Genomic DNA, 13,072 nt, shown 5'->3' with positions numbered 1-13,072 from the left:
GCCCTGCTGATCATCAAAGCCCTCTAAATAGGACGCACCTACTGTGACAATTCAGCAGTGTGTAAACAGACAAATAAGCTTCAATGATTGGACACAGGATTATCTTATCTCAATTGATGTGACGAGCATATATTTGACGCTATGTATTCATCTCTAGCTAGTAGAATAAACTCGCTTGCGATCGTCCAAATAGTGTCTGATCTTCATAGAATAAACTCGCTCGTGATCTTCAACTCCTCTTGTTATTGTTTATGTAATCAAGGAGCTGGGCTGCAAGGTGCTTTTCTATCAGTTGCACTTTGTCAGGTTGAAACAAAGAAACGGGCCCAACAAATTCCATGTATAACTCAGTCATATATTTAAAAGTATTTTCATGTACAGTAGGTATGAGGACGAGTGTTTGTCCTAAAAGAAGAGAGGTCTCCACTTGACTGGCTTCCGCAAAGGCAAAGTGCGCGCCCTAGCATTTTTCTTCTGGGATAAAAACCAAAGGCATGCACGCCCAACTATTACAATTGACAAAGGCTGCAACGGGACCGCCGGTATCATGAATCGTGCAGGATTGGATTGAAAGTTCGCTCAGCTTGTGGCCCAGTTTTTGACCCACATTCAGGAAAGCTAAAACTTTCTGTTATGTCAAGTTGATAGCAATCTGCCCATATCTGTGACTATATATCAGGGTCCCCATCAGCTGAGCTAAAAACAACCTTGAACATACCTAGCAAAAACCCCGGACGGTTAACTAATCCGCCGTTCTACACAAACGCCAATTGCTGCTACGTACTACATGACTGTAACTTTTCCATGTGAAATTGTAGGCAGCGACAAACATCCCTCAAATCATACCGATATGTATATATACACACGGGTGTACACACTTCCTCTCAAATGGCGTTTAAAAAGAATATATATATTTTAAAAAGTAGTATATGTATCAATATACACATCTCATAAAGTAATATATATTTTAGTTATAACGAGATCAAGTATTGATTAAGTCGGGAGTATGTACTCCACCTGGTTACGAGGATACAGGCATGGAGCTAGGATATTAAAATGAACGGGGCCAAGTGCTAATACATTTATGTTGAAAAGAACCAAATAAAACTTCTATACTAACTTTATCTAATTAGCAAATATATTTACAAGGTAATACATGAAGCATGGGGTACCATGGCCCCTACCTCCGTCCCTGCCAGGATACATACATAGACTACACGTGCAGCTGCGGAACGCACGTGCTTCCGGCGAACGGAGGCCGTGGGGAGGGGACCGGGGGGGGGGGGCATGCAGGCCTCGCGCGGGGTAGCGACATCGACAGCGTCAGCGTCGGACGATGGGCATATGGGATCATGGGAGGAGGATGGAGCGACACGAATGCGCGGATCGGGTCGGGTGAACGGGTGTGGGCGTAATGATTTCGCGGGAGAAAAAGGGCGCAGATCGTGGGGGGCCCGTACGCGCGTAGGCGCAGTCCACTAGCTGGCCGGCCGGCCACGGCCAGTCGATCGGGTCCAAGCCCACCATCTTTTGTTAGATTCCGCCACCCCCCGTCGCCAGATTCGCTTGCCCCCTCCGCGCGTCCGCTCCCCGTCCCCCGCCCGGACATGAGATAGCTAGCCACCATTTCGCCCGCCCGCGCACGCGATAATGACCCGGCCGCCGTTCCCCGACATTTTTCCATGCCTCGCACGGGCCTCGCGCGCGCTGCCGGCCGGCCCGTTTCCGTGCCCTGGCCGGCGTTCGCTGCCGCGCGCGATCGGCGGCAGTCGTATACGCTAGCTGCACATGAAATCTCACCGAGATCAGCCAGTTGCTAGTTGCTCGCAGGCGTAGTGGACCGTACCCCGGATCGGGTCGACAAATTTGCAAACTGGCTTGTTGCTTTGGACGCCATAACGTATCTGTATGTTTTTCCAGTTTTTTTAGGGATGTTTTCGCAGTGTGGCCTGGTTGATTAATTGTTAATCTGTTTTTACCGCATGTTGCATGCTAGCTAGGTTCAACCGGCACGTAACTCGATCGTTCGTGAAACAGACCACGACACATGAAATCAGCAAAAACGTGAACGGCAAGGAGATGTGCATGTCAAGATTGAAATGCGGTGGTAATGGGACACAGTTGTTTCGCATGAAAACGACAGCGGAAAAGGTACGTACAAAGCATGTTTTTTCCTTTCTAGAAATGACTCTGAGCTCATGATATCACCCTCATCACCTAATCCTCTAGCGGATTGGCATCCTCCATGCTTCTCATTTTTTATCCTGTTCAGCCTGTTATGAGCTTGATAACGCCATTATGTATATATATTGATTATATTGTTGTCACTCCCCACTATGTTGCAAGCTCCTAACAATTCCATAGATGTCTTATACAGAGCATCAAAGTTAAGTTATTAAAGCACTAAGTAATGGGAAGAGACTAATCTGTCAACGACAGGCCGATCGTTTCCAACAGATTTCAAAAGGTCCTAGCTTGCAATGGACACAACAAAAAAATTGGTCCGGCTTCTTGGACTACCGAATGATATGAATACCAAATTATTAGCTGCTCCATTTGTATGCTAGATATTCTAAAAAATAAATGGTACCCTACTAGATCATCTGCTGAAGCAACATAAGGGCTATTTGTCACGCTAACTTTAAAATCATACTGGTCTATTTTCTCCGAGGACTAAAACTAAATAGTATACAAGACGCTCAGGCCTGTTTGGATGAGGGGTATTTGGCTAGAATTTCATTTATAATAGCCCGTATTTTACTCTAAACCGGATCTCCTGCAGACGGGGGCAAAGCTAGAGCTCTAAAGACAGAGTGCACACTTCAACATATCTAGACCTAGATGATACACATGTTTGAGATTAGGTAGTGCAAAAGAGGTAAAACTGAATTGCCAATAACTTAGTTTTATTTTTTCCCTAATGCCAATGCACTCGGATATATAGGCTATCGTAGTTTCGCCTGTGCCTGCAAATTTTGTAAGTGTCGACCTAATCATGCTCTTGTGGGTCAGATAAAATGTTGACATAAACTTCTCTGACCAGACTAAAACGGCCTTGGCATTTGATTTTGTCAAAGGGAAAAGGGAACTCGACTAACAAAAAATATAATGGGGAAAATAAATGGGTGTAAACTACCATACACTAGGAAAAAATATTACTCTATAGCTAGCTCATGGTCTTATGGGCCCATCTAGGTCATTAACAGTGGACCAGGGTGGCAAATTGTTAACCACTCAATCGGTAGGGTGGGGAAAAATAATTAATCCAAAATAGTCGGGGGTGCAAGTGTCTATCTGTCCAAACATATCCTCCCATGAAGAAGACAAGAAGCAACATCTCAACAATCATGCAAGCATCAATCTTTGCACGAAGCTAGAGCTAGCTATACGAGGCCTGTATGACAAAACCATGCACGTAAATCCCTCCAAAAGGAAGAAATTTGTTAACCTTACAAGAAGAAACACAGAGGGATGAAAAAGGAAGGAAGCAAATCAAAATCATCACGCCAAGAACTTGTGACGATCGATGATTAATTGAAATAGATGCAAGTCTAAAAACCTAAAACTATGATCACTCCTCCTCGATCACATCGCTGCAACCAATGTGTAAGTACGTTCTTACGTTTAGCAATTCTTTAGCTCCCTACGCTTACGCTTCTTCAAAACCCTACATGCGCGAGCCATTCAAATTTCAAGAGGAGCAAGAAGAGGAGAGAACTAGCCATACACATGCACACGTGCGTGCGATCTGATGCATGGATGCATCAACGTGGCTGGGCATGGCGATCTTCCGCCTTTCTTCTCCTTGGCTCCTGCTGTTTCACGTACTCACCGAGCTTGCATTTGCGTCGATGAGCTCGATCGATCTCTTTCATGGCCTCCACGCGCTTGCCCACACGAGAGGCTGCTCCTTCCACGCGAGGAAGACGCCTGCTCCGGCCGTCGAGTCGTCTAAGCCTGTCTCGCGCATCGACCAGCCCTCTCGGTACCGGCGCAGCAGCGACCGCACGTCGTCGGCAACGTCCTCGCTGAATGCCACCGGAGAGAACCCGGCCGACTGCATGCGGCGCGCCCATGACGCCGCCGTCTCCCGTCGCTCTATGGACTCCGACGCCGGGCAGGAGACCAAGTCGACAATGGCACGTCCCGCTCTCCTCTCCAATGCCAGCCTTTCGTTGCTAGTCTTCGGGAAGCTCTCTTCAAGGGAATCCATGTAGGCCGAGAAGAACCGCAAGCCCTCTCCGAACACCTTCAAGAATGCTGCCTCCGTGTCGCCGCCTTCCTCGGATGCGTCAAGGTTGGAAGCCACGAGATCGGCCTCCTCCTCGACGACGGTGACGACCCGCGGGTCGAGACGGCGGAGGGACGCTGCGAACGCGTCTCTCCGGTGAGCACCGCCCGGAACAACGCCTCGCAGCGAGTTGACACAGTTGACGGCGAGAGCGGTGGTGGAGCCGCCGTCGCGCAGGTCCAGCGCGTCGAGGTCGAGCTCCGCGAGGTCCCCGGCGTGGTGCACGGCGCGGAAGCTGAAGGGCACGCCCATCAGCCGCGCGAACTTCTCCATCCTCTGCCCGATCTCCCGCATCACGCGCTCCACGGCGGCTGTCGGCGTGGACGGCGCGGCGGAAACCACGGTGGTGATCGACAGGTGTGGCGTGTCGTCGGCGGACCGCGTCGCCAGCGCCTCGAGCAGCGTGGGCCACTGCGTGCAGAACGTGTTGCTCAGATCGAGGATTTGGAACCTCTGCGTCTCCGACGACGCCGCGGCGGCCTCCAGGAATGACTCCAGGATGGCCCCGTTGGCGGCCACGTGCCCGAATGACGACCACGGGCTAAGCTCCTGGAACCGCAGCGCCGTGCGCCGCGTCGAGTCGAACGACGTGTTCCGGTCGGACGCCGCCGCGAGCGTGCGCAGCGTCCGCGGCCCGGACGCCGTGAGCCGCGCGAAGAGCCCCTGCAGGAAGTAGGACGCCAGCTTCTGCTCCACGTCGCCATACGGCGACGCCAGCTCGTTGAGCATCCACATCAGCTGCTGCACGCGCTGGCTGTCGCGCGCGGCCACCGCTCGCGCGCACTCCAGCAGCAGCTGACTCGCCCATCTCCCCCCGCCTCCTCCCCCCACCGCCGCCGACGACGCCGGGGACGAGAAGTCGAGGCTGAGGTCCGGCGGGAACGACAGGTCGGCCGCCTCGAACAGCGCGTGAGCCGCCCCCGCGGCCGTGGACGATGTGGACAGCGGGGGTGTCGGGGCCGTGGGCGTGGGCGTGGACGACGTCGGGGGCTGCACCGTCGCGCCGTGCGACTGGAAGTGCTGCCTCGACGAAGACGAGGAAGAGAAGTCATCATCCATGTAAAGGTGGTGGGCGTTGCCGCATTCTTCTTGGTACGGCTCCAGGTAGTACTGCTGGTGGTGGTGCTGGCCGTAGTAGTACGGCCCGCCGCCGCCGCCGCCGCTGTTGCTGTGGTAGTAGTAGTTGTAGGAGGCGTTGGTCTGGTGCGACGACGACCTCGAGCCGCTCGACGTGGTGCTCCTCGAGTTGTATGAAGCCGACTGCTGCTGCTCAGAGGCTTGGAGGCTAACCAACCTAAACAACGTATCCATGTAAGCTGCCACTACGGCGAGGAGGCAACATAAGGCGTGTGCATGCTCAAGGTCGCCGTGGTAACAAGCAAGGGGGGTTTTAATGGCAGCGCAGTGAGAACTGGGAAGGGTAGGAGGAGGAAGAGGCTAGCCAGCAAGCTATAGCTAGGATGCCAGGCTATGTGAATGGTGGGTAGTAGTGATCCAATTCCAAGTGTGGCTATGAGAGTTATCTATTCTTTTGAGCGAGAAAAAGGGAGCCCTGCGTGATGCGATCGGCTAGCTTTCTTTGTGCTGTGCTTGTGCCCCTCGATCCCCAGTTCCACAGCTCTTTTGGCGAGACCGATGGAGCAATATGCTCTTGCTTTGCTTCGCTTTTGGCCGGATCGATGAGGAAGGAATGGTTCGGGTTGGAGTGGACGGGTTCTTTACTGGGGTGGCTCAGTGGGTGTGGGCGCCTTTTGCCTTTGCTTTCCTTGTCCATCTCGATCTTACTGCCCTGCCCTGCTTGCTTTTAGTTTTTTTGGTTGGCTTTGCTAACTAACCGAAGACTGTTTGGGTCTGTGACAGTGTACAGGTGTAACAAGTTCAAATCCGCTTACAGTCTAGTCCTCGCGTGGGGAGAGCCTGTATACTAGCACATCGCTTATGGTTTTATTCTCAATTCGTATAAAAAGTTTAAATCGGATGTGTTATGTTTATAACATAAATTTTTATAAACTAGCCTGAACCTATTTAAACAAAGTAATATTAAATTCACCACACTATAACACTTAGATCATACGAACCGAAATCAAAAATACTAATAGGCCGATGTATTACAATCTACTCTTCTTGGCTGACACCATCCACAGCTTACCACGTAATGACATATAAATACTCAAGATCTCCTCTTGGTGTCACGGTACCATATCTTCTTCATGGAAGGACACACATGCATATAGCGTGAGGTAGCTCTGGTACCATCTATAACATCCCACGTCCAAAATCCACTTATAGTATAGCCCCCACATGGGGTGAGCCCATATATGCATAGCACTACTCTTATACTTTCATTATCGTTCCATGTAAAAGGGTTAACCTGGAGGTATTATGTTGGAACACAAAAACTTATAAGCTAATCTAAACTTATTTAAACTAACAAGATGATACTAAACCCACCACACTAGAATACTTTGACGACATGGGCTGAAATAAAAAATACTAATGGATCGGGTATTACACGGGATTAGAGTTTTTAGATAAAGTAATAATAATTAATCCGGCCTCTGCATAGAAATATGCACGCAACCATTCATTATTACATCGTATACCATAACCTCCGGCATTCCGGTAAAATTATGTGAAAACAAGAGAAATCTTAACATTGCACAATCCAAATCAAGCAGAAACTCTATTACTAAACAGCCAACCAAATCGGGCGTAAACCTCCAACATCGTTGTTTCCATTCTTCGACATGCGTCCTTTATAAGAGGCCGATCTTTCGTCTTCTGTAGCAAAGATCAAAAACAAATCCAATATGTACCCCTGAAAAGAATCTGCATAGAAGAATGAACTTTTGACCTGTCAAAAACTATAAATATTGGTCAATTTCTACTACTTTCTTGTGTATCATCACACAACAAAAATTAAAATATTGTAACTGCAAAAAATATACCACTGTATATTTGGTGCATGATGGTTTATGGCCTATATAATGCGAAAGATTTTTTTTGCAGAAATAACAGTGTAAATGTTTAAGGGTTTAGCTAGCATTCACTATATTGAAAATGTATCATTTCTCTGTCAATTATCTCGTGCCAACAAGAACCCGTGAGCGCCTCCTATTACCCTCACCTCCTCGACCTCGTGCCCTCCACCTCTGTGTCTATCGTCGAACCGAACATCTCGCCTACCGAAAGCCTACCACTCTCATTCGGTCCAATGGGCTGGCACGGTAGCGACCGCCTATCTATTGTTCCTCCACCTAATCTCCCTCTAAGGTTTTTGGGATCCAATGAACACTAACCGTGACCTGAACTGCAAGACATATGTGGTGGATGACATTGACGAAGAGGAGGACGATAGTGCTGTTAGAGCAGGAATCTCCACATTGAACCAAAGGCAATTGAATCAACTAAGATTTTGCTAAATTGTAGACAACTGTTTTTTTTTAGCAAATCTGTATGTTTAGTTGATAGCATCCATATTTCGCTATCCGATTTGCTAGATTTAAGATGCCTGGCTTAAATTTTGTAAAACCTGAAGAAGGTTTAGGTCTAGAAGATAGGTGAGAGTGGAGTTGATATGGACCGTTGGATATTAGATCCACGGGTTCAAGATAGATGACTTATGATCTGTAAATTTTAGGTCACCTTGAAACTAGACACATTGTTTCACTGTACATTTGGCTGTCGCAAATTCAGTGCAAGGATTTCAGGGTAAGGATAAGAATATACTGCCACTGGTGTATATACTTATATAGATCTACTTGCCAGTCCCAACAATCCTGGGACACAACATGGCTAACCAGTGCGCGCCTGAAATGACCATTCGAGAGTGACACCAACCTTGGAGGTTTTGTCAGGCATCCAGCGCTGAGGAAAGCGAAAAATATTCCCTTTCCCTTGCATGCGTCGCCATCAGGACGCGAAGGAAATTATGCCATCTCCCGCTCATCCTCGACGCAGTGCCGGTCGATCGATGAGTGCACACAAGCAGGGCGGAGCATTATTACCGTTAGGGTGAGCTATGACCTTTTGGCTCAATAAATTTTCTATATTTTGTAGTATATTTTTTATAGTTTATAGTATATTTTAAGTTTAATTTTTTATATTTTATTGATTTTATTTCTCTATGACCTAATTAGAACTTATTTAACTTCGCCGCTACTCTAAATTTAGACCCAGCTCCGTCACCACACAAGCACAAAGCACCAGTCAAAGGCCGGCCAAAGAAAGAAGAGGCAAAAGCTGGTGGACGGCCTGGAGCACAGCGTGCATGCGGTGGTCACCATCATCACCACCAAAGTCCAGCAGCTCGGCCGTATGCACGCATCTTTTATACTCGTATCTTCTTTTGAGATTTTGGAGAAAGTTCATAGTAGATTCGTAGAATAATTGCAAACTAGCAGCGCATTTGGCATTCTTTAAGATTTCTGTCACGTTTATCACCCGTTTCTCTCCTTTTGGAAGGCCAAAAAGACGGGCCTGTCTGCATCGTTGAGCACGCACGTACGTTCGTAGTGCGCTCGCGCTGCCGGCCGGCGCTCGCTCGCCACTTTTGCTTCGCTTGCCTGCTCGGCTCTGCTGTCTCCTTTGCCCGGGTGCGGCACACAGCGGCCAGCAGGCAGGCCAGCAGCTGTTGCTACTGCTGCTCCCCTATCACTCGCTATATCGCATCGCTTTACCTAATTTTCATTCGCATGTGAAGTGACGGATGGGGCCATGGCGATGCAGGGCAGGGCAGGGCTGGTTAGGTAGGTCAGATTTGAGAAGGGCATGCACTGACTGAGATGCTGGGTTTGCTCTGCTGTCGATTGAGGCCGGTCGGGTTGGTGTAGTTGACTGTGGCAGCGCACTGTGCATGTTGTAGCGCAAGCATGCACGCAGCACGCCATGATTGTTTCGTTTCATGAGGGTTTTGAACGGGAGAGGCCCGGGATTGTTTGACCGTTCCCGTGTTGGTTAGTTTCGTTTTCCCTGAGCTGAAGGAGCTAGTGAGGTACTGAGGTGTAAGTTGTCCTGAAAAAACTCTGACGGCATAACTTTGCTGCAGAGAGCGAGCGTGATCAGGCTCTCAGACCCCGGCCGTTTGGTATGTTGTTGCAGGAAATAACTCCAGCTCAGTCTCTGATCCCCTTTCTCTCTCTCTCATGTTCATCCATGGGTTTTTTTTTAACGCTCAGACCCGCCCCGTCAGTACAACATTGTATTTTGAGCAATCGGGGGTGATGGGTTCAATGCCTAGGAGATGAAATGTTTTCAAAGATACTAATACACTTTGATACTAGCGTGCTGCCTAAGATCAAAATTCAGCTGAACATAGGCAGATCCTGTGTCCATATTCGTGTTTCGAACACAGCTAACCTTTCGTGTCAACCAGTCTGCAGCCTGTGTCTACCTGTCGGGCCTAGAACACATATAGAGAGGTCGTATCGCTACCATACAGAAACTACACTGCATGATCGCTCTTGTGTTCTTTCCCTTTTGGGCTGAACTAGGATCTGATCGCAGGAAATTGCACCGCAAGTGGCCTTCAGAATAGCAGAGAGATCCGATCCGCAAGAAAAGCAGCAGTGAGCTGTATTCATACTGCAAGCGTATCTGCCTCCGTATGTATTCAACTCGTGCTCATGGAGGCGACATGGGGCAGTATAATGTCTCGAAGATGAAGCTGCAAACGCGACGAAATTCTCATACTTTGTACGCTTCCGTAGCGTACATGCCCATATCATGAACTGCGCTGTTTGCACCCGGTATGGCACGAAAATCCCACTGCACATGCCATGTACGTATTTTCAGTACATCCTGGCACCCAGCAAACAGAATTTTCCGCCCAATTATTATCCGCGTGCCCTGGCTAGCTTCCATATCCAATTTGGATTGGCACAAAAGATCTCCAAACCAACAAACAGGAATGAGAAAAAGACCCTGATCAAGAAACGCAACGCAAGCAGGGCCGGTCCGGAGAGGGGTTGAGCGGTGCGACCGCTTCGGATCACTAAAATCTAAATGCTTTATATGTATATGTATACTGTGTATATCGGTCTAAAAGAAAATTAAAAAAATTAGATCTGAACGATTTATATTTAATAATAAGATCTTATTTTTAATCTCGTTCCGAACCACCAAAATATCAGAACCGGACCGATCACCAAGCAAAGTTCGGAACATACGAGCTGGCGTATTAACGTTTTGCCAGAATCAAGTGCATCGACCTCAATTTGATGAAAACTAAGACAGCTTTGGGGTCCAATCATGGCGAGAATCTCGCGAGTGGATTCACCCCACCGGCCTTTTTCAGGAACTTTTTCTGAATGCAGTCCACGCATCGCCGACCGATGCGGCACTAGCTTCGGCTGCCAATCTGCCATCGATGCCCATGCACGCCGCGAGCTTCTGTTTTGAATCGATCCAAGCCCAACGCGGAGGCCGAAGTACGGCGACACCATCATCATCGCGCGCTTGTCCCGGCGCCCGACGCAATCATGCCAGCCCATATAATAACACTGCAGCCGAACCGCGCGTCTTTTTCCATCGTTTTGTCTTCTCCGCTCCCCCGTTCGCCGATGTTCAACGACATCATCCACCAGCTTTTCCTCCCGCCGGCCGGAGACCCGCGGCGGTGGGGGCTAAAGAACCGCACGGTTTACTAAAGCTCTTGCGCATGCATCACCTGTTCTGAAAAATATCTTAGTCCACAAATAATACTAAGAGATACTATCAAGAGTTTCTTCAGAGCTCGTGCTCAGGATTTGTTGCAGAAGCTAAAATTTTCAGAGATAGTGAACCCTCCGACCATCGCCTCTTGATATAGAGGAAGAAGCTAGTCTTCGAAAGGAATATCAGCAAAAGAAGAATACTAAATGCAACTGGTCTGATACAAAGTGACCGATAATTAATGCAGGTGTAAGTGGTGGCCACAGTGACATCCCAGCGCAAGTGCGAGCCGAACTGACACATTAGACAGTGCAGCGCAGTAATAGGTGACCGGCTGAGTAACACGTCCTTATGACCAATTGCACCACTATAATGTCATAGTACATAATATCTTCTAACTATAGATAAATACATTTTACCTGGACCCATGTTGTACGATTTGATCAGTCTTAGGTCCCTGTGGTATAGTAATAATTTATATCGCTATCTCGGTAAGGACGTACTTGCACATTTACACCCTGAACGATGCTATAAATACAGACTTATAGCCATCAGGTCAGGGGACCAATCTTTTTTACTATCAACACGTTTTTGGTTCTTCTTGCTCTCACTTTTCTCCAAGTTTAAGTTTCCTCTCTAGAAGAGACTCTGGCTACATTTTATTCATGGAAGATATCTTCTCTTCCGTCAACAACACGTTCGTCCGTATGGAGCTGAACATAGAAGTACAAGGGAGGTAGGACACCACCAAAGACCACCAAGGTGTTAACCTAAGTAACCGTTTCCATCGCCGTACCCATGCAAACGTATGCATGGTAGCTACGACCAAACACACCATGCGCACCCACTAGTCCCGCAGCTGGACAGAACGGTGACCATCCGGCCACCACCAACCCAACAACTTGGGTTGGCACAGAGGCCCAAGCTGGCGTGGGGACGTTCCAACAATGGCGTAGCGAAGACCCCATCACACCCCAGGGGGTTACGGCCGAGGCTGTAGCCAGACAGGCTGCCCTCCAATGGTTCTGGGCATTTGAGCCCAAAGGCACTCATGTATGGGCTCGGCCCCGAGACGCCTCCTGTGATGACGCCTAGGGCACCTTTGTCGAGCTAGTGTGCTCTGAGAGCATGGTCACCTAACGGCCCTGACGGCCTCCCCGCGGGGAAGCAGGCTCTGGGGAGACCACCGATCCCAAGGGCACAGATCTCGCCGACATCCTTGGCACTGACCACAAGCTCCAGAACCACCAGAAGGGTACTGGTGCATCTTGCACGGACCCAAACATGGCCACAATACATACAGTTGCCAAACCCTCATAGCTTTCCGGGAGGATTACCTCAAGAGACAGACGAGACATTCGGCAAGGGAAAAAGCTTGCGACATGCGACCTAGGGGTTGTAAGCCTATAGCGGGCCGCCAGGTGGGCGATCGGGCCTTACCAAGCCCCTCTCGACCCGTCATGAGGACTGAGTTGCGAAAAAGCCCTAGCCATAAGCAGAGTCCGGCAAGCCTCCAACGTAGGGGCCCCGCCTAAGCATCTGGATCGATTGGGGCCCACCCAGGCAACAGCCCACCCACATGCTCCCTCACCCGTGCCTCTCTCGTGCTCAACCGGCCAAAGAAGCAAGGAGCTGCTAACCCCTTTCTCCCTCTCAAGCTCTCTCTCTTCCTCCCTCAAATTCGAGCTTAAGAGAAGGAGTGGAGGTAAGCATGTGGTACAATTGCGATCACGAGCTCATAAGCTATCTATTCCTCTAATTCATTTTCGTTTTTCCGAAGGATTCGAGCCGATTTTGTTGTCTTTTGGTGTTCTTGGTTGAAGCTCAAGGAACACCGGAGTTCTTCAATTTTCCACCATTTCGTCCTTCTCTCGGCGGTTCCCAACCTCAGCAAAGCACCTTGGGTACATCCTCTAGGCTTCTCATGGCTTGGATACGCATTTGGTTGGTCAAAATCCGAAGTTAGAGCTAGGTGGTGAAGTTTGTGTATTTTTTAAGACCTAATTTGAGGATTTGGATAAATTTGAGTTAGGAATTGAGTTTATAGGTTAGGTAGTGAGTTCTAGGACCTTTGAATTAGCTCTAAAATGTTTTCTTTTGGTATGAAGTTCGCAAATCATTTTGGCCAAG

General features: G+C 48.9%; 1 protein-coding gene across 1 annotated transcript; it reads right to left on the bottom strand.

Moving 5' to 3' along the window:
* Positions 1-3,399: 3,399 nt before the first annotated feature.
* On the bottom strand, positions 3,400-6,013 carry LOC133891701 (protein SHORT-ROOT 1-like). The gene has a single exon (XM_062332434.1). The coding sequence runs from the start codon at positions 5,600-5,602 to the stop codon at positions 3,872-3,874; it is 1,731 nt and encodes a 576-aa protein (XP_062188418.1). The 5' UTR covers positions 5,603-6,013; the 3' UTR covers positions 3,400-3,871.
* Positions 6,014-13,072: the final 7,059 nt, after the last annotated feature.

Source organism: Phragmites australis, chromosome 14 (assembly GCF_958298935.1).
Source record: "Phragmites australis chromosome 14, lpPhrAust1.1, whole genome shotgun sequence".
NCBI classification, from domain to species: domain Eukaryota; kingdom Viridiplantae; phylum Streptophyta; class Magnoliopsida; order Poales; family Poaceae; genus Phragmites; species Phragmites australis.
This window is presented reverse-complemented; position numbering and strand designations above follow the sequence as displayed.